The sequence below is a fragment of the Chenopodium album genome, chromosome 5 (assembly GCF_948465745.1).
Source record: "Chenopodium album chromosome 5, dcCheAlbu1.1, whole genome shotgun sequence".
In the NCBI taxonomy this organism is placed as follows: Eukaryota; Viridiplantae; Streptophyta; class Magnoliopsida; order Caryophyllales; family Amaranthaceae; genus Chenopodium; species Chenopodium album.
In genome coordinates, this window is record NC_137838.1 from 7,233,862 (window position 1) to 7,258,914 (window position 25,053).

Here is a 25,053-nt window from a genome sequence, read left to right on the forward strand (position 1 = left end):
ACAGAGGGAAATGAAGAGGTTAAAGTTATGTCTTGTTTCTTTTCTATACATGTCCGAGTAATTTTTAGCTCATAATATTGTGTACATGTCCGAGTTGTAGTAAAAAAAAAAAAAAAAAAAAAGGAAGGACCTCGATCAGGTTTTAGCCCTCACGATTTATTTGGTCTAGTTTGCAGGCGAGACACTTGGGAGTAGATGGTAGTTGTAGTTACAAAACAGATATTTTGGGCGAGATATTTTGGTAAATTCTACAATTTCCATAAAAATAGTTTTTCGTTAATTGGATTTTGTGAGGGGCTATCATGGTTCCACATCAGTCTTGTCCAATAGGAATATTGGTCGGACTCTTGCTAAAAATACACATGTGGTATATTACGTATCAAATCTTTTTAGCCCTCTAAATCAGATTTTTGTCTAATTTACTCAATTATCCATAACATCAATGGTCCTTTGTTAGTCACTTTGAACTTGTTTAGGACACCTCTCATCGCACGAACTCATTCTTATTTACTCCGTGCATAAGATCAATCAAAACTAGATAATATTAAATCGTTAAATCACAAAAAAAAAAAAAAAAAAAAATTCAAATAAAAAATTGTGCTTAAATTTAAAAAGTCGTATGATGTGACAGGCACATATAAGACTATAGATACAAGACGTACTTAACATAAATCTTAATTAAGGACAAAAAATTAAAAAGCAAACAGTGTCGTAAAGGATAGACATTACATTAGAGAGGTAATGATTATGAAATTAAAAAAAGCATTGTAAAAAAGAAACAAAAATATCCAAAAAATAAAAAATAAAAAATAAAAAAATAAAAGAGAAAAAAGGGAAATAAAAGAAGAAAAAACAGGAAAATGAAAACCCAAAAAGCAGTGTAATTGCATTCCAATTCCCCCATTAGTGACTCTTTCTTCAAATACTCACTTTCTCTCTCCTCCATTTTCTCTCTCATCTTTATCACAACTATTTCAATTCAATCTCCAACCCCCTTCAATTTCCCAATTTCAATTACTAGGTATTTTTTTCGAACCTTAAACCCTAATTATCCCCTACAAAAATCTCATCCATTTTGATTTGTTTAGAATTTGGGGAATTGTGTATAGAAATCAGTGAATTGTTCATCTAATGGGAGAATCGTCGTTGACGGTGGCTATGGCGGCGAGTAACGGCAATAGTAACGGCGGTAGTACGCCGGCGCCGTTTCTGAGCAAGACGTATGATATGGTCGATGATCCTTCAACTGATTCTGTGGTTTCATGGAGTTGTAATGGTAACAGTTTTGTTGTTTGGAATGTTCCTGAGTTTGCTAAAGATCTTTTGCCTAAGTTTTTCAAGCATAACAATTTCTCCAGCTTCGTTCGTCAGCTTAATACTTATGTTAGTTCTCTTTTTCTCTTGTTTAATTCTTACTTTTTCATTATTGTTGGTATTGATTATGATTGAAATTGCTCAATTTCAATTTGAATTTGATTATGTTTTTGGGATTGAATTTTGAATCTGTGACTAGGTTTTTGAATTTGTGTAGAGTTCTTCGATCATGTTTGGTTCTGTTTATGAAGTGATTTTTATAAGTTGGGATATGGTTTAATAAGTTCGGATAAGGGTTACCCGATGTTAAATTTACCGGGTGAAATACGATTTAGTAAGTTCGGATAAGTTAGTAAGTTCGGATAAGTTTAGGTAAGTGAATTACAGGTGAAAAGAACATACATGGAATAACTTTATGTGAATTGGGAGGTTTCTGGGTTTAGGGTTAAGGAATAAAGTTATGATCAAGGATATTTTGGGATTTCTGGGTTAAGGACTGTCTCTTCAATGGTGGGTTACTACCGGCTTTATTGTGTGTAATAAGCCCCCGAGGTAGGGATGAGGACCGTCCGTGGCTTTTGGATGGGTACTGTGGGTCTGTGGCATTGCTTACCAGTCTTAATCGAGTGTCTCCGATGATGCACACTTACTGTGTGGTTAATGTCTTGATTCGTTTGCATACTTTTTTGTTCATTTTATATCGGGTCTAAATTTAATTTGAACCCATTGTCCTCTATAGTTTTACAAGCATCTACCTAATTAATATTTAGTGAAACAAGTTTCTTGTATGATTATATTGTCTACTGTAATAAACACTACCTTCTAACTGTTATCACGAGTTCAACATTTTAAACATTACGTACGTGTATACGACGGTATGACCTATAATTCAGCCATACTAGTGTAGAATTAAGTGAGGAAAGTGGGAGCTGCTTTGTGGATGTATTGGATCATTCATTCGCTGCTTCTTAATGTCTCAATATTGTGTGTTTTAAGTGTTGCAACAGTTGTTAGAATTTGGATATTTTTCGGTTTTAAGTAATAGTGGCTGCATGCTTCCATGGCTAATGAGGGACTGGTGCTCGTCTTTTCAAACATTCTATACTGGGTGATTTATGATAACTCCTTGTAGAAGCTAGACACCTAGTAGAATTTATGAATTCTAGGTCTTTTCTCGTGGAAAAAGATAAGTGAGTTGGTCTGGGGTTAATTTAGCTGTATAAAAAAAACTATGAGTAATATGGGGACATCTTTTTTTTTTCAAAAAGAATAATGCAGTTGGAACAGGGGACTATTATGCATTAGACTTGAGACAGTATAGAGTTGTTTATTTGCATACAGAACTGTGTATGTGCTCAGGGTACATACTTGTCAATTCCAGTATTCCTGGCAGGATAAGACAAAGGTTACTGAATTACTGGAGGAAAAGCTTATTATTGCATTTGATATTAGGAGCTTAGAATTTCTTTCAAGCCCTTCTATTTTGCTTGTTATGTCAGAGGGCTATTTTTGCTGAAGTCTTACAGACCATATAGCAATTAAATGGAGAAACTGCTGTAACTACATGGAGTATGTATGCGTGCATTGTGTATTTTTGTGTCTTTTTTGGTTTGCAATTCATAAGAATTTGCAAAGGTCTTATACGAGTATATGCTTTTTTGAAGCACTGAATGACGTAGTCAATCTCTTTCCTAACATATGTGCCATTAACCTTGTATATTACTTAAATATTGAATGCATAGTGCGTCAAATTATCATCTTTCCGTATTGAATGCATCCTTTCATTTTTTTTTCCTGCTCTAACCAGGGTTTTCGGAAAGTTGATCCAGACCGCTGGGAATTTGCTAATGAGGGGTTTTTAAGAGGTCAGAAACACTTGTTGAAGAGTATCACCAGGCGCAAACCGGTTAATGCTCATCCTCATCCACAGCAGTCTTCAATTCAAAACACTTCTGCTAAATCATGTGTTGAGGTAGGTAAGTTTGGCCTTGAAGAAGAAGTTGAAAGGCTTAAAAGGGACAAGAATGTTCTTATGCAAGAACTTGTTAGGTTGAGGCAACAACAGCAAACAACAGATAACCAGTTACAGAGTGTTGGGCAGCGCGTTCAGGGCATGGAGGAGAGGCAGCAGCAGATGATGTCATTTCTCGCCAAAGCTATGCAGAGGCCAGGCTTCTTGGCCCAAATAGTGCAGCAGCAAAATGAAAGCAACAGACATGTCACAGGAGGCAATAAAAAGAGGAGACTTCCTAATCATGATGAAGAAGGTGCTGGAACAGAAAGTATGCATACTGACTACTCTGATGGTCAGGTTGTTAAATATCAGCCTTTGATAAACGAAGCTGCTAAGTCAATGCTTAGAGAGATCTTGAAATTAAATGGACCCCTGCTTGACCAGTCGCCCAAGGACCCTAATAATTTTTTGCTTGATCATGTGCCTGCTGCATCCAGTGTAGTAGACTGTGGCAGCTCCTCTACTCGAACTTCAGGAGTGATTCTTTCTGAAGTAGCACAGTGTTCTAAGCAGTCGTTCATTCCTGAAGAAACAGGGTTTTCCAGCAATAATGCTTTAAATTCAGAAATTCATTCTTCTTGCCCTGTGGGAAGTGACCCAGCTAAAGAAATTCGAATCCCAGAAATCGATTTGTCAAGTTCTCAAGAAGATGCATTGATGTCAGAGTTAAACCAAGTGCTTCATCCCGAGAGCAGTCTTAAACTTCCTGATATGACTTTCTCTGTGACCCAGAATCCTGATGTTGGTTTTACAGATTCATTGTCAACGGTTCAAAATGGGACATTACCAAAAGGTTCAGAGGAATACTCTCCCAGTCCTGATCTGGATGTTTGTCTTCCTGGAAGTAATGATGTATTCTGGGAGCAATTTTTCCCCATGAGCCCATTGGGTGAAAATACAGAAGAGGTTGATTCTAGTACACCAGAGACCGGCATTACTAGAGAGCTTGAAATAGGCGAAGATAAGGGATGGGAGAAACTGCACCATATGAATCATCTAACTGATCAAATGGGTCTTCTTACAGCAGAGATGGGAAGGATTTGACCTCAGCAACCAACTTTGTATATCTCAAGTCATTTTGAGGTAAATGTACAGCTCACAAATTTTGCTTGTCATTTTGTTTCTTCTAGACTTGTTGATTTAGTCAGGCAATGTTCTAAAGCTTCTGCCCCAGTGTCAATAGTATGAGTATTACAAAGATGTGAATCATATTTTAGCTTTGTAAAACCTTAGCTGTATGATGTGACTTCTGCAGTATGTAGTCTATTTCCTGATAGGAGGCTAGGCTAAGTTTTTGTTACTGAACATCAAAGAATCTATTTGCTTACAACAAGTCCTTTTCAGGTTTGTGGTTCATGCTGTTGGCTGAGAAAGATATCATATACCCAAAGCTCTGGTGATGGGAAGCATGAAAGGGTTTTTAGTTATTTTTGAAGTTGTATTAATAAGTTTATTTTTTTTGTTGTCAAATTACCCTTTCAAATCCACATGCATCCTTTCATCTTTTTATGAGATAATCCAATGAATATATCCTGATGTATGTTGAATGAGGATATTTGGTTGTAAAATATGATGCAGCAAGGTTGTCCATTAATCATTCTCATAGCTTTCTGAAATTATTAGGCGTTCTATCCATTTCACCTCCTAAATTTGGCAAAGGATCTATACTTCTATGGTCGCCTTAGAAGAGCTGTTGATTTGATGCTATTTTTGAGGTATGGCTCAGCTTTCGTAGTCTGCCAAAAATAGAAGACTGGCCTAGCCTGTTGAATTAACCCTGGCAGTTCAGGCTGTGGTTTTGTCCTAACCCCACTAAAGGTTTGAAGATGGATGGGTAGCATAGGTTGTTAGAGCAGGGTGGGGTTTGTGGTGGTCTGTCAAGCACTTGGAATTGGTGCCAATTTGAAGCGGGTGTTATGATAGTAGGAAGTTATGTGGTTTATGAGTGCCTTTTTTCAGTATATTCTGAGAAATGGTTGTTCTTTGTTGGGATACCTTGGATCAATTTCATAAGATGGCAGAAATAATGCTGCGAATGGATTTATTCATGTTCTGCAGTCTGCACTCACTCAAATAATGAAGTACTCTCCTTGGTGTGAGTTTTAAGGCCTTGCTGGGAATTTCTGAAATTGTGACCCAGTCGGAGTTGGATGGATTATTATTGTGAGTTATATACTACTAAAAGATATTGGAGTAGTTTTGTTACTGCTTGTTCTATCTGTACAATGATTCAGTTTGGTTGGGTTTCTTTAGCAGTTTATACAGGAATGCATTGTAAAAGTGCAGACAGGAGGTAATTGGTAATGCTTTCAGGCTCGTTTGAGTAGAAGAGAGATACATGAAATATGATTGCCTGTTAGGCTTTTATCAAGTTACCCAATGTCTATACAATATACTCCGCACAAAGTCTACAAACAGTCAAGGTACCTGAAAACCAAACCCCTGCCATGACTGCTCATACTGGATTAAGTAGATGTGTAGATCTTCAACATAAAACTATGGTTTACCAAACTTAAGGTTAGACATCTTCGATATTTACAGGTATGGAGTCTAATATATAATGACCAAGTCTCCCGGTTCGAAAAAGATTCAGTAATTTAACTGCAACTTTGTGCTCAATGTCCTCTGACCCTGCTGGCAATTTTAAAGCCTTTTTCAAAACGTCAAACTCTGCTTTTATTAGCCTTAACAATTCCTCTTCTTCTTGTAAATTACCTCTGAAGGATGAAATGACTTCAAACAGGCTTCTACGAACAGAGAGTACTACAGAATCCTGTACACAATAAACATGTAACATACTCCATAATAGCTTAGACAATAACTAAATCTTGCTACCAGTCTAAAGACCTAATACATGCCCAACTTTATTGGTCAGTGATGAATTTACCTGAGTATGGTCCGTGATGACTTCTGGTGTTGTGGTTTTGTCATTGTTTCCTGAAACGGGAAGCTCATGGATACATAGCTTCTCCCATTTCTGGTACTCATGGTTCAAGTTTAGGACAGAAAGAAAATATTGTGCAAGTGCTTTCTCGCCTGCTAAATTGTCTCTGAGAGCTCCTGCAACACATCAAGGGAGAGAAGGATGCAAAATTTACCTCCTAACAACAATATAAGTCTCAAGTTAAGAGGTTTGGTTCATCATTAATTAACTGAAAGCGTCTAATGCATCCAATGTGAAACAATTTTCCCTCCACATTTTCTTTGTTCGGGTAGTTAGATCAAATTCTGTGTAATCAACACCATACCGTGTAATCAAATTCCTTCAACCTTACCTGTTAAAGCTAACTTGGCGCAGGCTTCCACATCATTTAACTGTGGTGGTAGAATGCCGGGGGTATCCAAGATATAAATGCTAGGATGGCTAGCAACCTGGAAACACAAGATCAGTTCATCAGGACACAAACTGGTTACAGAAGTACTATAATGTTGGTCATATGAGTGTTCAACAACCTTCAAGCTGCATATACTCTTCGTCTCACCGGGAATAGGGCTGACAACTGCATGCTTCAGCTTCCCTTTCTCTGTTGCAAGGAAAAAATGTCAATAATCAGAACAATTGACAAAGTAGACAAGAAGACAACGCTGCACATAACCGAAGTAGATAGATTTAAACCTGCAGCACTAATCCGCCCGATGTGATGCAAGGAATTTGCAAGAGCCGACTTCCCAACATTGGGGATTCCAACCAACATCATTGTTATGGTATGCCTTTCAGGCTCCGATTTCTTCAAAGCTCTCACTTGGCTTTGCAAAAAGCCTAGGAACTGATTAACACAAATCAATATACAAAGTGATAGTCACTAGTTTCTTGCATCATCTTTGCAAAACTTCCCTTTGTGAGTACATGCAACATGCTTCTTTTAATTCAATGATTTTTGCACTTTGTATGATTAATTTTACCTCTTGAATGTTGTCTTTATTATGTGCATTCACACCAAATGTTGGAAAGCTTTCTCGTTCGAAATACCTTGTCCATTCCTGAAGTTGGAAAACAATATGAGTATATAAGCAAACACATATCACATTTTACTACAAATCTACAATAATGTCCGAGGAAGATCAAATCACCTTGACTTTTGAACGACCGGCAAGATCCACCTTGTTTAAAACTACAAGGCGACGTGACGACGAAGAAGTAGATAGTCTCCTAAGTAGCTCACATTCTGATGACAATGGTATCTACATGAACGTGATATTAATTATAAATGGTAGAAACGGAGAATAATCTTATAATCGTTACTTGGACTCTCTATATCACCTTAACCGGGCATGTCACATTATATATAGAATATGGACACGTAACTCTTCATTTTGGATCAAATTTGGTAACTTTCACATCATATTATTTACACATATTCGAGGGTAATATAAGTACCTGAGTCCAAGTAACATTAGCTACGTGTTTTATTAGTTAACATTTCACAAAACAAGTTATAGTCATGACTCATAACTCATAATAAACCTAGGAGAGATTAAAAATTTGAAGAATTAACCGAGTCCGAGTAACATAGATTACGAGAAAAACAAATTGGCATTTCATCAAACAAGTTATACTCGTGAAGAACTAGAAAGAGTGAAAACAATAATGAAGCAAAAGTGTAATGGAATTACCCGAGCATCTCGAAGATCAAGGACAAAATCAACACTAGCAATACGCTGAGAAACAGCAGTAGAAGCGGCCGCCATGAAAGGAGTATACAAGCTTTTCCCATCTCCCGCCATTTTTACAACTGTATTACCTACTCGTTTCGCCATCAACAGTAAGCTTTCCTTCTTTGTCATTTTCTTCTTTTTTATTTTCCGTAACTTTTTTTTCGCAATATAAATACAGCTGTCCAAACAAACGTTATCCAGTTTTAGAGAGAGAAAATTGAATTAATGGTGGAAAATTTTCAATAAAAAAGCTAATAATTTGTTGTTTTAAGGTTGAAGAAGAATGTTAATGGCGGCGGAACCACTGAATTCGATTTCAAAGGGATTAGGGTTAGGGTTAGGGTTGGGGAAATTGAATTTGAGAGGTAGAAATGGAGTATCGATTAAATTGGGGAGAGGAGAATGTAAATGGAAAGCGAGTATGAATTTGATTACAAATCCTGATGCTTTTCAAGTTGGTCCTTTTCTTGGTAGCTATGGCTTCTTCAATGTTACCAGGTTTTTTAAGCTTTTTCTCTCTCCTCTAATTTTCCGCCATTTTTATGCTGTATGATTTTTAGGAAAGCTTCGAGTTTATATTAATAACTCCGTAAAATGTCTAATCATTATAAATAATATAAAACGGGGGTAGTAGTTGAAATTGTTTTGCCTTTTCTATTCTGTTATGGTGGTGGTGCTATGGTTGCTGGCCGAGTCGTGGCCGAGAGATAAATTGTTACTCTAATTGTTTTTGTTACGGAGTATGTTTTTACTAGTACTCCTTCCGTCTCAAATTGAGAGGGACACTTGATTTTACATGGTTTACGAGGTTGGTTATAACCCTTACTAATATCTCTGATTACATATTAATTAATACGGAGTAATATTTTTTAAACACTAAGTGAGCAAGGCCTTTTGATTAAATTTACTCCGTAATATGTATTGGAAATGAGTATAATGATTTTTAAGGTTGAGTGAGCAAGATCTTGGTTGATTGAACAAAGCCTGAGATTAATACAATAAATTTGAGTTAGCAAGATCCATTAGATGACGATTTTTTTTTTTCAGTTTAAAAACCACCAAAATATTAAAAATCAACTTTGTGGCATTTCAGCTATTCAGGGTTTAAAAGTGGTGTAGATTATGACTATCTGTCAGAGGATATGGGGAAATTGAGAACTCAAGATGTTGGTGAAGGTGGCATCAATATCAGGTGTGTTCTGTTATCATCATTACTCATATGGTATCGTTTTTAATTAATCGCTGCATTACATGCTGCTTCCTTTGTGCTACTTATTACTTGATTACTTTGAAGTTTGGGGGAGTGATGTTATCCTTGGCAGTTCTTTGCAGGCTATATGAAGGAAGAATTACTCAAGGTTCTTTGAGAGGTACTTCTGTTCTTTTTAAGGTACTGTGACAAAAAGGAAGAGAGCTAGTAAATTGCGTTAATGATAGTGCATTTGTGTCCAAATTTTTATTGTGGTCTCTTTTAGAAGCTCATTTCTCATTTATTACTATTTTAAATGCGAGTATTGAAAAATAGAAATATAAAACTTAAATTGCTTGATCTAATTTAGACAATCATCTCATGTCAATGTCCCCGACTCCCCGGTATTACCATGGACAGTTGGTAATTGGCTTGAGGATTTCCTTTCATTAAAAAAAAAAAAAAAAAAAACAAGCGGGCCATTTATATTTCTCTTTAGAAATACTTCAACTTCTTCTCAGACCTCAGTACCTCACCTTGTTTTCAAGGATTTTCTTGTCCAATTTGTTGATTGTTAGGTTAAAGGTAAAATATGTTCACCATTAATAATTTTTCTTTCAATTTATTTTCTTTCATCACTGTGGAATCAAGTAAATGGCTTACACTCACCAAGGATTTTGATCTGTGTCAAAGACTTTGGGTTTAAATCACAGGACCATCTACTTCAAAGTAAACCTTGTCATACTAGAGTAACTGATTCTTGGACCTGGTTCTAGGTGAAGTTCTCAAGTATTGATTATCTGCTTGAAAATTGGTTTAGGTATATCCTGGACAAAGGACCGGTGGTGCTGAGGCCGACATGATGGCTGCCAATGAGCTAAGTACTCATGTTTTCCTTCAGGTAAGATGAAGTAGTTTTACGGACTTGAAGATCTTTTGAGTTCACATCAGAGCACTTTGTTTTCAAACTCTATGAATTGAGATATCTATATTTCTCTCAGAGCTGCTCAAATGAAATATGCCAGAATATCTTGATGTTATTAGGTGGATTCGAGACAAATACTGGTGAGCAGGTATGTTGTGTTGAGCTTCCCTGTTTCTACTTTAATTTAGTTTGCCATAAACTAAATAAGTTGTCTGGCCTTTGTAGTGGCTTGCTTTCCGCTATAATGGAAAATACACTGCAGCAGACTATGCAAAGATTTCCAGTGAAAAATTGACAAAGAATAAGTCTCTTGATCCACAATCATTTTGGAATCCTTTTGAACAAGGGCAAACATTTAAACGCAGAAGATATTTTGTCATTAAGATGCTCCAGGGAATATTCAATGGCCTGGTCTATATGCATGCCCATGATAGATTACACCAGAGTCTTGGACCAGCTTCTGTTGTTCTCAAGTATGCTATCTGACATTATTTAAGTATGACGAGTGCTAGCACATATTATGTGATTATGCCACTTTGGTAATTTTTCCTGTGCATAATTGCTATGAAACTTGTCCTGTAATGGCAGTACAATATCTGAGAGGGAAGCACCTTACCTGGTTGCGACACTCCGAGATTTTGCGTTTTCAGTTGATATAAGGTTTGCTACCTGTTTCTTCTTTACTTAAATCAGTTTCAATTAAACCCTACTCATTCTCTAGATAGAGAAAGTTATAGCATGTTTGTCAATAACATTACAGATTTACAGCATCCATTCTTGTTTGTCTGTATACTTAGAGCTTGGAATCTGTTTATCTGATATTTGCCTGATAGGAATTCAGAAGGAGCTAAATCTAGGTTGAACATTCTTTATTATCATAAACTTGAGCACATAGAACCTTCAACTTTATCATTATAATTTTGAGTACATAGTACTTCAATTTTATAATCATAAACTTGACCACATAGAACCCTTTGATTTATTAATTAGAGAACAAGATGAAAAGAGTGTTAAAAGGCTAATTATTTTGTTCAAATGTGTTATGTAAATCCATGATTTAGTTAGATCCATTGTTTTCTTTTTTAATGCATTTTTTTAAAAATATATGTGTAATGCGTAAGTTGCTCCTTTTGAAGTAACTAATGGTTTCTTTTTCTCAAGATTTAAGTTTGTATTCTTCCACTCTTAACAACAACTGACAAACAAACAAACAAATCCTTAGTCTCAAAATGGTTTGGGGATGGCCAACTTAAACCGTCATAAGGAACCGTCCAGGAGAGTGAAAAAAGAAAAGTAAAGAGATTCTTTTATGCTTAATGTAAGAATATACTCCTTTCATTCTCAAATAGATTTCCTATATGGTTTAGAGTTTAGACATGCATGTTAGGAAATTAGTAGGGCTAGTAGATGTTGAGGTAGATAGTATGGAAATAAGAAATAAATAATAATTTAAAGATATTTTGTGGGGGAAGAGGGCCTGCACCTGCATGGCATGGAATTTGAAAAGAGAGTGAAAAATAGAGTTAGTGGAGGGGTATGCATCACATAGGTTGAGTGTGAAACTCCATGAACAGCTCTAATGTAAACCCATGATAAGGTTACATCTTTAGTTTTGTATTTAAATGTAACCATTTTAAAATCTATGCTATGAAATCTGATTGAATTATAAACAGATGTTAATCGAATAATAATGGGGAAGAGGAATGGAATATTCCTTATTTAAATGGATATAACGGATGGGATCAAGGGTTTGACACATGGCATAAAAAGTATGTTTTGAATCATTAGTATAGATATAGATAATGATTGTAATGGGTACAAGCTTAATGCCTCTTTCCAGTTATTCGTCATTAGAGAAAGGTCCTGGATCTTTGTCAGAAGGACTTTGGAGGAGAGCTATTGCAGCTGGTGCATATAATCCTATGGAGAAAAGAAACTTTGGGATTGCAGATGACATGTAAGTATGTGAGGAGAGTCATGCATGATTTGTTTGAATGTAGCTAAAAAATGATTTTCTGACTGGCATTATGAATAATTGCCTGCATAATTACTTGGATTTTGTCTGAAATTCTATATGCAGATATGAAGCAGGTCTTCTTTTTGCATACTTGGCTTTCGCTCCATTTTGTGAAACTGGCATCATGGATAGTCTTTCTTTACAAGTGAGTCGTGCTACTTTAATTGTAGCATTTACATAAGCTGCTAGCCTGTGGTATCCACCTTTTTAAATTGAATGAGTACTGAATAAAGTGAATTACATCGAATTGCAGAGACTAGTGGAGAACACTTTTCAGCTTGATCTCCAAGCATTCAGAGAGTATGTCTTTAAACTTACTATCTAAGCTTAATTTCATAAGCACACTGAACATAATTAGGTTTTTATTTGTAATTATTATTTGCATAATATTCTGTATATATTATGGTTGTTCTAGCACAAATCATGATTAGAGATAATCTGTAACTGTCTGATAACCAACTGGTATCCTTTGAGGAAGTAGACAATATAAGTTTTAGGGCACTCCTATATTAACTTATTGAGCACATGTAGCCTAGTCACATTTTGATTCTTGAAAAGGACATAAAGATTTCACATTCTAGAACCGACTGTATGTGATTGGTTAACGTTTTGTTTGTCGCTTGAATTTCCATGGGTTTTTGTCAACTTATATGCTGTAACATACTAGCATTGCAGTTTGGTACTGATCCAAATGTGGCTTTGGGTGAGTTCATGGTAGGGTGGGGTTGTCTGTAATCTCCTATTATGCAGATACTGAGCTCCTGTGCGATTAATTGACTGCACTACATTTTTTTGTTTTACGAAATTATATGCGGGGATATAAAATCTTACTTAGGCATCTAATTAGTAGTGCAACCAATAGTAAGGACCCTTTTTCAATGTTCTGTATTAATTTCTATGCATTTAACATGCTTTCAGATACTGTTCAGCTGATGATCGCTTGCTACAAGCTGTCAAATTCCTAGATCTTGGTGATGGTGCTGGCTGGGAGCTACTTCAGGTAAGTGGATTACTTTCTTTTACCTGTAATTGTAACTGTCATACACTGTTCTGTTAAAAGCCTGTCTGGTGCTGGTCTAATTGCTAATCACTCAACTTACAAATTATCTGCTCTAAACTCGGTCTATTTTTATATGGATTAAACTTTCATCTATACTGTTATGTGTTATAGAATCTCTGACAGTTAATATGATCATGCTAGACGAAATAACTTCAATTTTCTATTGTGCCAACTTATAGTTGACTAATGACAACTATCCATTTCCAAGTATTAATCTATCTAATCTGTATATTTGCATTGCTATCAGTGTTTAAGAAGGTGATTTATGCATCACTTATTTTTGATTTGTTATCTTCTGAATGCATGCTAGGTTTGATGTCTTAATTCATCATGGTCATGCTGTTATAGTGTTATTTTATGTTCATATCATTGTTTAAATGAAGGTGATGTGCTGTTGAGTTGATCAACTTTTGTAATGCTCACCTCCATACCATGTAGTTGAGAGAATAACACTTGATTGCCACAAATTTGGAGCAGTACTTTTATGTTTTTGCTACAAGAGATGTGTCAAGAATTTAATTTTTATCTTCCAAATTACAGGCGATGTTAAATCCTGATTACAGGAAGCGCCCAGTTGCTGCAGCTGTGCAGAACCATCGTTTTGTCACTGGAGCTCTTTTGTAGCAGATGGAGTTTGGTACGTTATTGATCTGTGATCAAGCTAAAAGGCCTTGTGAACTACTAGATACAACCCTGTTACAGTACTTTGCAAGTGCTTCCTCTTCTTCCATGCACCTTCCTCATAATGAAACTGAGACTTCTGTAACTGTTTTGAAACAGAGACAGACAAATTGAACTTCGACTCTGCCTCACCGGCTATGCTTTTAATCTCTTATACAAGTTTGTAATCATTTACCTAACAGGTGTCTTACATCGCGAAGAAATGTGTAGATTTAGACTTTGCATTTCCTTTACTTTGAATACTATATTGTGTCTGTGTTGGAAAATTTTAGGGTGGAACATGTGGTTGGATTTCCAATTTTAACAAGACCCCAATCTGACATCTTCATGATACAACTTTTGTGTCTTCAGTACTTTTTCTTGATTCATAAGGATTAGGAGCTGCATAAGTAAGATTGTAAGCAGTCTTAGCACATAAAAGGATAAAACAATACCACAGTGGAAGGGCGAAAGGGAATTTTAGACCTAACGCCTCACAAGTCACAACTCACAAACCCTAATAAACCGTGCTTCACAACCGGTCCAAAAACGGTCTACTGGTAGCCAATTTTGAAGACTAATAGTACATTATATTAGACCAGTTTTGGCTTTTTGGATATTTCGGGATCCGGTGTCGGGAACTGAGTTGATGCTAGGGAGATGGATCATGGGGTCATGTAATATTGTTTGGAACCACATAAGACTAGTAGTCGGTCATATAAAGGCCTATGGTGACTTTGAGTTAATAAAGGGATCGTAACTAGTAAAATTGACACTTTAAAAGCACGGTGGATAATTTTAACCACCCAAATGGTCTCTTGGGTTTTGTGGGATCTATAGAAAGTGTTTTGATTTTTTCCTTTCTAGACCTGTTGAAAATTGTCAAAAAGTAAAGGCTGTAATCGACAGTCTTGAACCAATTTTGAAATTTTTTTCTATAAGTGAACTGAATATTGAGAATGTTTCATGAGATCATACAAGTAGGTTTGCAATTATCAAGTGCCTATCAATAAGTCTATAAAGCCTTGGGAGTGAGTTTGGTTCAAGTCGGGTTTGTGGTTATTTCAAAATTTTGTTGCATTAGTATTCAAGAGTTGCAAAAGATGAATGTAATTAATTAACTTGTCATTTCGAAGTCCTATTAAAACATCAAAAATCTATCATAATAATACCACATACAAATTACATAATCAAGAAGTCACTAATTCTCGAACTCACTATTTCTTAAATTTAAAAATATTCTTTTCAAGCAACTTAAGTTACTTAAACTTGAGTTAAAAGATAAACCATAAATGAGCCAAACTTAAACACGTTAATTACAAGGGGTATAGACGTACTAAATTTGAAAAGTCAACAAAACAAAGCAAAACACAGGAGACAAACTACTCAAGATCAAAAGAAAAGTATCAAACTCAAAACACAAATCTGGGAATTCTCAAAGTTTAAACCCTCCTCAATCTTCATCATTTCTCTATATCTTCTGAAAAATTCTCTCTTTAAAAATCAAAAAATTTCAGCAATCTCAAATACTTCTTCTACAGTTAAACTAATCTAATAACCTTAAATTCCTGTCCCACTCAATCCCACTTCCTGTCGCAGGTATTTTTCTGTCGAATTTTCGATTCTCTAAGAAGACTTTACTGTTTGTTATTAGATTATTTTTTTTTCCATTGTTTTTAAAGTGTTCGGTACTTATTAATATTTTCAATTGCTCGTTTTTTGTGAATTTTTTGCTTAAAAATGTTCTTTTTTTTTATTTAATTTGGGATAAAATTGATGTTGCTGCCTTGTGATTGGATTCGTAATTATAATCAAAACGATTAACTTTGTATAAGAAAAGGGCTGCTGAATTAATAATATTTTTTTTTTATAAATCTATTAGTTATTGGTGGGGAGATAGTGCGAGGATAATGATGTAGACGGGATTTGATCCTAGGCCATCACGGCCGCCCCTTAGACATTTGTACTCGTTTATTTGATTGTCTGCTCTTTATTAGGTTTCAAAATGTGAAAAATGGCTGTAATTTGAAATGCCAAATACCCAAATTGCTAGATTTTCGAGTATCGATTTGGGGGGTTGAAGCTGAAAACTTTTATTTCTAGACTAGATTAACTTTATTTATCACTTCTGTTGATTTGAAGAGATTTGATGTATAAAGATTGCAAAACTAAGACTTGATGCGGTTGTTGGCTTGAGTTTGGTTATTAAAACCTTCCCTTACTAGGGTTTTAAAAGGTAGCATTAATGCGAAGTAGGAAAATTCATTGATAGGTAAATCGATGTAGTTAAATAATCCGCATTGGCAAGATACCATCTATGGTACCGTCGAAGTTTGTGGATTGTATGAACATAGGGGAATTCATAGATAACATCATTTATGTGTTGTTTCCATTTTGACAGATGGATTGTGTCTATAATTTGTAATTTTATGAATTTTTGAGAATTGTCTTTGTTTGATGTGCAAATGTGCAATAGTATTTGGTTATTTAAAGTAATTTCCATGGATTTGAACTAAATTAGCTTTCGTATTTCTTCTTCTTGCCAAATCCAGATATTTTAACTATGGAGATATTTGAAAGCCGAGTGAAATTGTCAAGTTGTGGAATTTATTGTATCAGAATTTTCAGCTGAAGGCTCTTAGATGGAAGAAGAAACTGTTATCCGTTGTCTCAACATATATCAATATATTACAGGAGATTAATGTTTTAGAGTTCCATGATAGGCCGAAAGATATCCCACCGTCCATTTATAGCATACCGACCAATTGGACCCTCTGATTTAGGTATTCTCCAACAACTTCATGCAGATCTCTTTCCCATCAGGTGGATTATCCTCTCTTTACTTAGTTTTCTTTTTATGCAATTATCTTTTTTTTTTTTATATTTTTTTTTACGCAGATCTCTAACTTAAGTATGCTTTCTGCAATATATCACCTGTTTTTGATTCTTTAAGGTATGAGCCTGAGTTCTTCCACAATGTTGTAAATCGCCGTGAAATAATTTCATGGGGAGCTGTTGATCGTAGTAGACCCGGTGCTCAAAGTGATGATCTTATTGGATTTGTCACCATAAAGATCGTTCTAGCAAGAGAAAGTGAGGTATGCCTCTTGGTTTGTGTTGCTACTGCTCTCTATTTTGGAACTTTCTATTTGATTTAATAAGCTTGGCTCAAGGTTGTGGATTGCTTGATATTGTTGGAAATTGAAATCATATAGTTGATGAGTTTGTGTGGGCAATTATTTTTATTTCATTTTGATTTGTTAATTCCTACTGATAGCGTGATAAGTAGATGATGTATGGCTGATTGGGTGATCAGGCTAACCTATAGGAGTGTAGTCCGCAGGGAATATTGGATGAGATTTCGTTTCTGATAGTTTTATCAACAGTGATGGGCAAGATCAGTAATTAGCTGTATGGATTTGGGGAGACCTTATGTTATGTTTTGACATTGGAGCTACACTAGCTATTCATTTATAGTTTGTGATGTAATCAATTGATATCTAATGCAATATGAATATATGATTGTATCACCCTTTTTTAAATTTTAACTGTTGAATGATATTTCACAATTCACATTAAGATACAACTTTGAAAAAGTAACATAAAATCAAAACATATTTGCTCACCTCCTGTTTGTAATTATATAGGGTATATGCCAATCCGGCATTCCGGCCTGTTTTATCAGGTTGGTAAATTGAAGAGAAAAAGGGATATTTGGTAGCCATGGCCTGAACCTTGACTGCTATGCCTTAGTCAAATTTGGACATGATTCTAGGCTTATGTGTAATTCATCGATAAAAAGGGGCACCCCCACCCACACCCCCGATTAAGGATCCTTACGGGCTGATAGTGTAGCTCTCTTTCATGAGTTTTGTGAGAATAGGGGCTTTATACGAGTTTGTTGCAAATTTTGGTTCCCAAAATTTCATGAGCCGTGATATACATGTCGTGCAGTGGTATATTCATGTAGTATTCTTAAATTGTGCTCCTATGATTTGCAGATCACTGATTTGGTTAAATGTGACTCCACCCAACCTGATCAAACTCTAGTGTATATTCTCACCCTGGGAGTCGTTGAATCATACAGGAAATTTGGCATTGGTATGTGCCAACTCCTCAAGTCCTCGCTGCATTTGCTTACTGATTTATTGGCAGATGTAACCACATTTTGCCTTTTTCTTCAGCTTCGGCACTGATCAGAGAGGTCACAAGATATGCCAAAACTATCCCAACATGTCGAGCTGCATATTTGCATGTTATATCTTACAATACTCCAGCCATCTATCTGTACAAGAAAATGTCATTCACATGTGTAAGAAGGCTTTATGGGTTCTACCTCATTGAGGGTCAGCACTACGATGCTTATTTGTTTGTGTACTATGTAAATGGTGGTCGATCTCCTTGCTCACCGCTGTAAGTAAAAATCTACCAAGTATATCTTCCCTGTTAGTTGACAACTTTTTTCCTTTGACTTGTAGATTTGAGAACCACCCCCCCCCCCCCCCCCCCCCGACTCCCAAAAATAAACCTCCAAATTTTGAGCACCTTTGCTGGGGAGTGGGGACTAATTCAGTCTCCCCTCCTAAAGTGATAATTGAACCTAGGGCTTTGGCTATGGAGGAGGGAGAGGCGGTGCTTTCTGTCTGGATTCTGAGAGATTTGCCTCTTTTTTTGTGTGTGTGTCTAGGTTGACATGTCTTTGTTGGTTCAATGTTTTACTAAAGATGAAAAAAACGTGAAGATGACAACTTGAGGTCTTTATTTTCTATAGCATTCATTCCCTTTGGCTCGTATGCTAGGATGACATTTTGAGGTCTACTGTATGTTTGAAGGGAAAAAGGTGTTATATAGTCATAGCCAGCTCCTGAAGGCGTTTCTATTGAGGATTCAGAACCGCAACAAAACCTTATCATGTTGACCTTTGTATGTTGGCATGCATGATAAAAATTTACTTTTGAAGCTCATCAGACATTCTGGGACTTCTCCATATCATTTTTTATTTTGGTCTATAGGGACCCACAAAAGGCAGTGATACGAAGATGGTTCAATCCCAGGTCTTGGTTACCACTTCCCAACCCCAATACCTTACCAACTAAGCTAATTGGCGTCCGTGGATACTTTTGATGTTGCACATATGGGGTTACCTTCTTCCACCCCTTTACTTGGATGGCTTAGGTGATCTAGCCTAATTATGTTATTTTTGTTTTAAAATCTTCCTAATAATGAGACTGTTTGAAAAAGACTCCTCTTTTTAATTTGAGAGATCAAGGATACCATGTACTTTGTAGTCATAATTGGAAACAAGGCTTTTTTTGTTGTTTAGATTTTGAGGTCGAATCTTGTTACCTAATTGTGCAGGGAGCTTGTCGTCGGGGCAGTCAAATATGTAAGGACTAGCTTGAATTCAGTCGCAAGCAGGCTTTGGAGATATGATGAAAAAAAGCCTTGGAGATGGACAAAGTATAGAGAAAGCTGTGGTTTTATGACACCTTCTCAGAGCAAGAGGAATCTCGTTAATGAAGGCTCAAGCGAGTTTCAATGTGTGTGAGTTGTAATTATAGACGTTATGTATCACCATACAACTCAAGTTCGATAGAGTGGTGTGGATCTGCCAATTTGTAATCATCGCAGATCATCTGTTTCATATATGAGCAGTCAAATAATCTCTTGTTTGCTGTACATTTCAACGTGCCAAAGAGCTTACCGCCTTTTCATTGCAGGCAGGTGCTCAATATTTATGTAAATCTTATTGAAATTTTCTGTTTCGACATACAAACAGGAGGTTATTGTGTAGCTATGTTCATCTGGTGCATCTTGTTGAATGTAAAGCACTGAAGCTTTCTTCCTTTTTTCATCATAATAGATTTTCAGTTGACACCAAACCAAAAAAAAAAAAAAAATAGGGCTTGTATGTTTGATACTTTGATAGGCTACAAAATCAGGTTTATAGAGTATTGAACTATTGACTGTACTCTTATTAGTCCACAACCATGCTTGGATTTAGGGTCTGTTCTCATTGACAAATTTCAACTAAACTAAACTGAATTGAAATGAATATTTTATAAGATAAGGAAATTAGAAACTGAACTGAACTTATTAGAGCTGAGCTGAACTAAACTGAACTAAAAACAATCGTATGCAAATGTCCCTTAGTTATCTTGTTACTAGTTGACAAGTAATAGATTACAAGACGGATCTTCATCATAAAATAATACGAAGTACATATGTTCACATAATACGAGTATATATGATGTAGCTAAGACGAATACACACGACTTTTGGGCGGTGCATGCATTACAAGTGTCACCTCGGTGCACATCCAAGTCTAACACCCTATACTTAGCCATAATCATCAGCAAATATCCAAAATTAACCATAGCTTTACAAATTAAGCAAATGTTATTATGACTAAATGAAAAGGGAGGAAGAGATGAGATGTAAGGATAAGATTAACACCCATATTTATATTATTCTAAGCATATTCTGTTAAAATTCACTTTTTTTTCAACCGACTTTTTTAAAATTTCAAGGACAAAATTGAGACCTAGACCAATAATAAAATTTTTGAAAAAGATTGAATTTGACCATCCTAAAAGTGGTTCATTTGCCCATTTTATAGCTTTCTTTTCTTCATCAATTTTTGTTATGAAACGTAATTTCATTTCTTACAAGATTTGCCTCATTATTTCTAGTAATTGAAATATAACTTTATTGACTATTTCCCTTTTTGGTTGAAAGGTAATAAAAATGTCCTACACATTTTTCAGCATTTTACAGATGATGAACAAATTTACAAGGGTGATCAATATGGCAATTGGCAATAGCATCTTCTTTTGTCTCTATATTTAGTATAATCTTGCTACATCATCATGCTTATCGAATAACAACCATACTTAAGACGGGATTTATAAATGGTTATGCTTAATTATTACACGCATTGGTAAATTTTTTTTTTTTTATTGTGTTTTTAGTGTAACTAATAGTACCTAGTACTAAATATTACTTGAAAGTTGAAAAAAATGAGTTCTCTCTCAGTATGTTAGAGGACCAACTAAACCAAAAACTTAAGTTGATGGTTGAGACCCAAGAATATGTTTTTATATTCTATTACTCCCCCTCACACGAGAGCCCGTTTGGGCTAGAAGTGTGGATGCAACATGGGCCCTCCTCATACCCAGCGCTTAATATTCCACTTGAAAGTAGGGGGTGAATGAGATTCGAACCCATGACCTTTATGTCACGCTGAATCTGATACCATGTTAGAGAACCAACTCAACCAAAAATTTAAGTTAAATTATAATTATAAGCTACTTTACATATCGGTTACGTACAATAACATGATTAGCAATGTTTAATTATAAATTATAATTATAAGCTTATTGTATGGAAATTTTTTTAAATGGTGGTCACTTTGGAATTTCAGAGTTAAAACTTTATATTTAACCATAAACATCTAATTAGAAACTACTTTACATATTACAATTTTCCCCATATTAGAAGTAAATTACTAATTAAAAGAGTACAACAAAACAAGCTTACATCATTATAAGGGATATAATCATATAAATTATATATGGAAGAGTAAGTTCATAAGGTAGGTAGCTATAAATCTGTTCTTTAGGCATGAGAAAAAAAAATTGAAATCAAAGTCAAGATACTAGCTTGGTACGGTTACCTTGTGGTGTAATTCTTGGGAAAGTTTCATATTTCTTATCCTAGTTAAAAGAAAACACTACATTGTATTAATCAATTATAAATTAATCATATTAATCAGGTCTCCTGTATTTTAATTTATGTCGTTATACTTCTCTTGTCCAAAAATATTATTCAAATCGAAAAAGGTATAATATTTCATAAGATAGTCCTTCATACTTAAGATCGAGTGATGGAGAGAGTATACAACTATACATGATTGTATACATGGTGTCCGACTATTATTTTAATTTACTAAGTATTTTTCTTTAGTAAAAACGGGTCATATACTTAATTATGATGTTTGAGAATACGCATGCATGTGACTATATTTTTGGACAGATGGAGTGTTAAAACTCATTTCTTTCTTGTTTCGTAATCAATATTTTTATTTAAGTCATAGATTTTTATTACTCTACTCTAAAACGCATTAATATCAGTAATTAAAGGTTTTATAAACCGTACATGTTAAATAACCGATACACACCAATAATACATTTGTACATAATGTTGGAAACTTTTGTAAGAACAGGGATAAATCAAATGAAACATAATTTAATCTCTCGTTGAAAAAAATAGTAGCTAGGAAGCAAGAATTCCAAACTAATTCTACCAAAAATTGTTAATATTGTTAACTATATTCCAAAATTAAAATAAGCAAAAGTATCAAAGAAGTGCCAAGCTAAGTATCCGCGTGTTTGCTGTCCTTGGTTTATTTAAATGTTCAAGTTATTAACTAAAAAAATTGTAATTTACGTCATTGTTTTGAATTCGATTAGTCCTCAAAATTCCAAACAAGGAAATCTAGTTGAGCAAGAAATCTATTACTAGTAAAATTCTTCTTCTTTGACACTCTCATATTATTAGCATGTAATTATATGCTAAACATAGAAATTAAGTTAAGGATGGTTTGTAATATATAGAAAAAACTTGAGGATGAAGTTTATGAATGAGGCTAGGTAAAATGGGAAGATTTGAGACACATTACCACCTTCTTAGGCAAACTCTCCGTTCTTTTCAACTCCTATATTGACTTAATTATCAAAGATCAATGATGTTAATCATGTCATACAATCGTTTATGTATAATAACACCCCGTGTTCTAATTAATAACAATACTGTTAGACGAGATATGATCTTAGACCATGTATATGTACCACATATATATATATATATATATATATATATATATATATATAACCAATCTTAGCTAGATGACATCCTATATAAAGCAGAAAAAGAAATACCTTATGGCAATATAGATGGACTGTACTAGTTATAAATGTAAACGGATGTTTATGTTATAATTCACATCAATAAACAATTCATTGAGTGGTATTAGTACAGACAAAATTTTTTAACTTTATAAACATTTTTGTATGGATATGAACTATTTTAATTGTTTAAAATCTTGAACTTTGGATTCAGAACCTGAATTTAAATTTTATCTATGTCATTATTTATTGCCCTTACGACTTTAAATAAATTTGCGGGAAAAAAGAAATGTCGTATACATTTTGCATCATGGTTTGTTTAGTCTCGCATATTCATAGAAAGGCCATGTACTAGAAGTGTTCCTGTATGTATGTAATTTTCATTTCAGTATTAATCGTAGGATGATAATAGGGATATATTATAGCTAGTTACATATTTTAATTATGCTAAATTAGAGTTGTCCAACTATATATTGCATTAAGTCAAAGATTTTCTTGGTGCATACGTCAACATTTTTTATAATAAATTTATACTCATGTAATGATGTACTCCCAAAAAAATAATGAGATATACTAAAATATACATTATAATTAAGTAATTGTCTTTTTCATCACAAATTTCTTAGTATTTATTTTTCCTCCCTTTTTGGTGAGTGAAGATTATGTTTGAGAAAATTACGTTCATATCTTAGTGAAAATCGAGAATTATACTTCTTTTGTTTTAAAATAATACTCAATTACTCATAGCATTATTGTTATACTTCGTATTTGTTAACGCTAAACTTTTACCATTAATATCTATAACTATTTATTAATAATATAATGTAATGATTTATAACACACGTCACATACACAACTCTAAATGAAATATAGAACCAATCTGATTTTGGGGGAACCACACACATACGTGCATTCACTGTGGTTGTTACGTTATACAGTATACGTCCATATTGCCTTTAAACTGACTACATTAACTCAAGGCTACCATGGGATATATGACTCACTAGTAATTATATATGATTTCAAACAATATTAGTTATATGACCCCGATATACATCTTCGACAATTTTACTCGTAAGATTTTTCAACACTGAATCCAAAAACCTCAAAAATTGGTGCAATATCGTGTATATTATAGCTTTATAGCCTTCTTTTTCTAACAATTTTGGATATTTTTGCATTTTAAAAAATTGGTGGTCGGGATTCTTCCCATGGACCCCACGACACCATTGGACCATTTGGGTGGTTGTAACTTTCCATTTTTCCTTTAAATCGTCGATTTAAATTAGCCGTTTTTGTACATGCCTCCCATAAAAACTCAGGGTCACCACGGGTCTTTCTATGACCGACTTGTGGTCATATATGGTTTCCAACAAAATTATACGACCCAACAATGCATCCCCTACAATCTCGGGATTTTTATACACCGAGCCTCAAAACCTCCAAAATTAGTCCAAAAGCGTGAATTATAACCTTCAATTTTAGACAATTTAAAAATTTTTCAGACTCGGAAATGGAAGAGGTCAAGGTTTTTTCCACAAATCCCACAACACCCAGAAAGATCATTTGAGTGGTTGAAATCATCCACTTTGTTTTTAAACGGCCAATATAAATGTCTTTGTACAAGCCTCTTTTCAATGGCTAAATTTTAAAAAATAACACATTGAACTATAAAACATATATATATAGCTAAGTATAAATTCTACCATATACCACGAATTCAAGTCAATTTTGCCATATTCGACCCGTTATCATCTCTAGGGTGATAGAAAGTACATAGGTAGATCCGCCCAGGCACGCGCACACACACATACGCACAAGCGACACAACACATAGCGTGCATGGGCGCAAACTATGGTGCTACCCGGCCGGGTGCACATCTAACTTGTCTAATAGACAGCCACACCGTACCATAAAGTGAATAATGAACATTATTATTGTAAGACTCTTAATAAGTAGTTGTACAAGCAAGGCACAATATAGAAAGAATAAAATAAAATGGAGTAACATGTGCGTCATAGATTGAAAAATTAAACAGAAAAGATGGAAGTACGGTAAATCCATTGGTGCACATACATAAAATTATAATTAATAAACAAACAAAAATGATAAGTGAATGTTTGGTAAGAAGAAGATCAACTGTGTAATAACGACACTAAAGGAGCAGTTAGAGACTATTTATTTTATCTTATTTGTGTCGTAAATTGAAATTTTATAGTAGTTCAACTGGAGATCAAAAAGAACACCAAATTACAAGCTAAATTTTGTATAACTTATTTATATTATTAATTAATAGAATGTAAGTATATCTT

General features: G+C 34.7%; 4 protein-coding genes across 6 annotated transcripts; 3 read left to right on the forward strand and 1 right to left on the reverse strand.

Moving 5' to 3' along the window:
- The first annotated feature begins 856 nt into the window (after nt 1-856).
- Nucleotides 857-4,922, forward strand: LOC145631730 (heat stress transcription factor A-1-like). The gene is made up of 3 exons (XM_081683890.1): nt 857-1,383; nt 3,122-4,411; nt 4,673-4,922. The coding sequence occupies exons 1-2, from the start codon at nt 1,132-1,134 to the stop codon at nt 4,370-4,372; spliced, it is 1,503 nt and encodes a 500-aa protein (XP_081540016.1). The 5' UTR covers nt 857-1,131; the 3' UTR covers nt 4,373-4,411; nt 4,673-4,922.
- Nucleotides 4,923-5,674: 752 nt separating this feature from the next.
- LOC145631733 (DAR GTPase 2, mitochondrial-like) lies at nt 5,675-8,113 on the reverse strand. The gene is made up of 8 exons (XM_081683895.1): nt 7,943-8,113; nt 7,400-7,510; nt 7,232-7,309; nt 6,945-7,095; nt 6,782-6,852; nt 6,604-6,700; nt 6,216-6,388; nt 5,675-6,101 (listed from the first exon to the last, which is right to left on the reverse strand). Exons 1-8 carry the CDS (start codon nt 8,111-8,113, stop codon nt 5,847-5,849), a joined length of 1,107 nt encoding a protein of 368 aa, XP_081540021.1. The 3' UTR covers nt 5,675-5,846.
- Nucleotides 7,965-14,080, forward strand: LOC145631732 (uncharacterized). 3 transcript variants are annotated; one of them, XM_081683892.1, is made up of 13 exons: nt 7,965-8,091; nt 8,257-8,482; nt 9,078-9,176; nt 9,317-9,374; nt 9,994-10,074; nt 10,175-10,246; nt 10,324-10,571; nt 10,687-10,758; nt 11,939-12,055; nt 12,179-12,260; nt 12,369-12,415; nt 13,034-13,115; nt 13,716-14,080. In XM_081683892.1, the coding sequence occupies exons 2-13, from the start codon at nt 8,268-8,270 to the stop codon at nt 13,797-13,799; spliced, it is 1,257 nt and encodes a 418-aa protein (XP_081540018.1). In that variant the 5' UTR covers nt 7,965-8,091; nt 8,257-8,267; the 3' UTR covers nt 13,800-14,080. The 3 variants fall into 3 exon arrangements, with proteins under 3 accessions (XP_081540018.1, XP_081540019.1, XP_081540020.1); XM_081683893.1 differs by lacking the exon at nt 7,965-8,091 and having other exon boundaries at nt 8,187-8,482; nt 13,716-13,812; nt 13,956-14,080; XM_081683894.1 differs by lacking the exon at nt 7,965-8,091 and having other exon boundaries at nt 8,187-8,482; nt 9,307-9,374.
- Nucleotides 14,081-15,195: 1,115 nt separating this feature from the next.
- Nucleotides 15,196-19,632, forward strand: LOC145630257 (histone acetyltransferase MCC1-like). Its single transcript, XM_081682511.1, has 6 exons — nt 15,196-15,434; nt 16,388-16,658; nt 16,789-16,933; nt 17,837-17,936; nt 18,020-18,248; nt 19,194-19,632. The coding sequence occupies exons 2-6, from the start codon at nt 16,552-16,554 to the stop codon at nt 19,381-19,383; spliced, it is 771 nt and encodes a 256-aa protein (XP_081538637.1). The 5' UTR covers nt 15,196-15,434; nt 16,388-16,551; the 3' UTR covers nt 19,384-19,632.
- Nucleotides 19,633-25,053: the final 5,421 nt, after the last annotated feature.

Coding starts and splice junctions, on each gene's coding strand:
- LOC145630257 (XM_081682511.1), top strand. CDS start 16,552: ATGATAGGCCGAAAGATATCCCACCGTCCATTTATAGCATACCGACCA. Junction 16,934..17,836: donor TTCTAGCAAGAGAAAGTGAG/GTATGCCTCTTG, acceptor TATGATTTGCAG/ATCACTGATTTGGTTAAATG. Junction 18,249..19,193: donor CGATCTCCTTGCTCACCGCT/GTAAGTAAAAAT, acceptor CTAATTGTGCAG/GGAGCTTGTCGTCGGGGCAG.
- LOC145631732 (XM_081683892.1), top strand. CDS start 8,268: ATGTTAATGGCGGCGGAACCACTGAATTCGATTTCAAAGGGATTAGGG. Junction 12,056..12,178: donor TTTGGGATTGCAGATGACAT/GTAAGTATGTGA, acceptor TTCTATATGCAG/ATATGAAGCAGGTCTTCTTT. Junction 12,261..12,368: donor TGGATAGTCTTTCTTTACAA/GTGAGTCGTGCT, acceptor ATCGAATTGCAG/AGACTAGTGGAGAACACTTT.
- LOC145631730 (XM_081683890.1), top strand. CDS start 1,132: ATGGGAGAATCGTCGTTGACGGTGGCTATGGCGGCGAGTAACGGCAAT. Junction 1,384..3,121: donor TTCGTCAGCTTAATACTTAT/GTTAGTTCTCTT, acceptor TGCTCTAACCAG/GGTTTTCGGAAAGTTGATCC.
- LOC145631733 (XM_081683895.1), bottom strand. CDS start 8,113: ATGACAAAGAAGGAAAGCTTACTGTTGATGGCGAAACGAGTAGGTAAT. Junction 6,701..6,781: donor AGAGTATATGCAGCTTGAAG/GTTGTTGAACAC, acceptor TTGTGTTTCCAG/GTTGCTAGCCATCCTAGCAT. Junction 6,102..6,215: donor TCATCACGGACCATACTCAG/GTAAATTCATCA, acceptor TATTGTGTACAG/GATTCTGTAGTACTCTCTGT.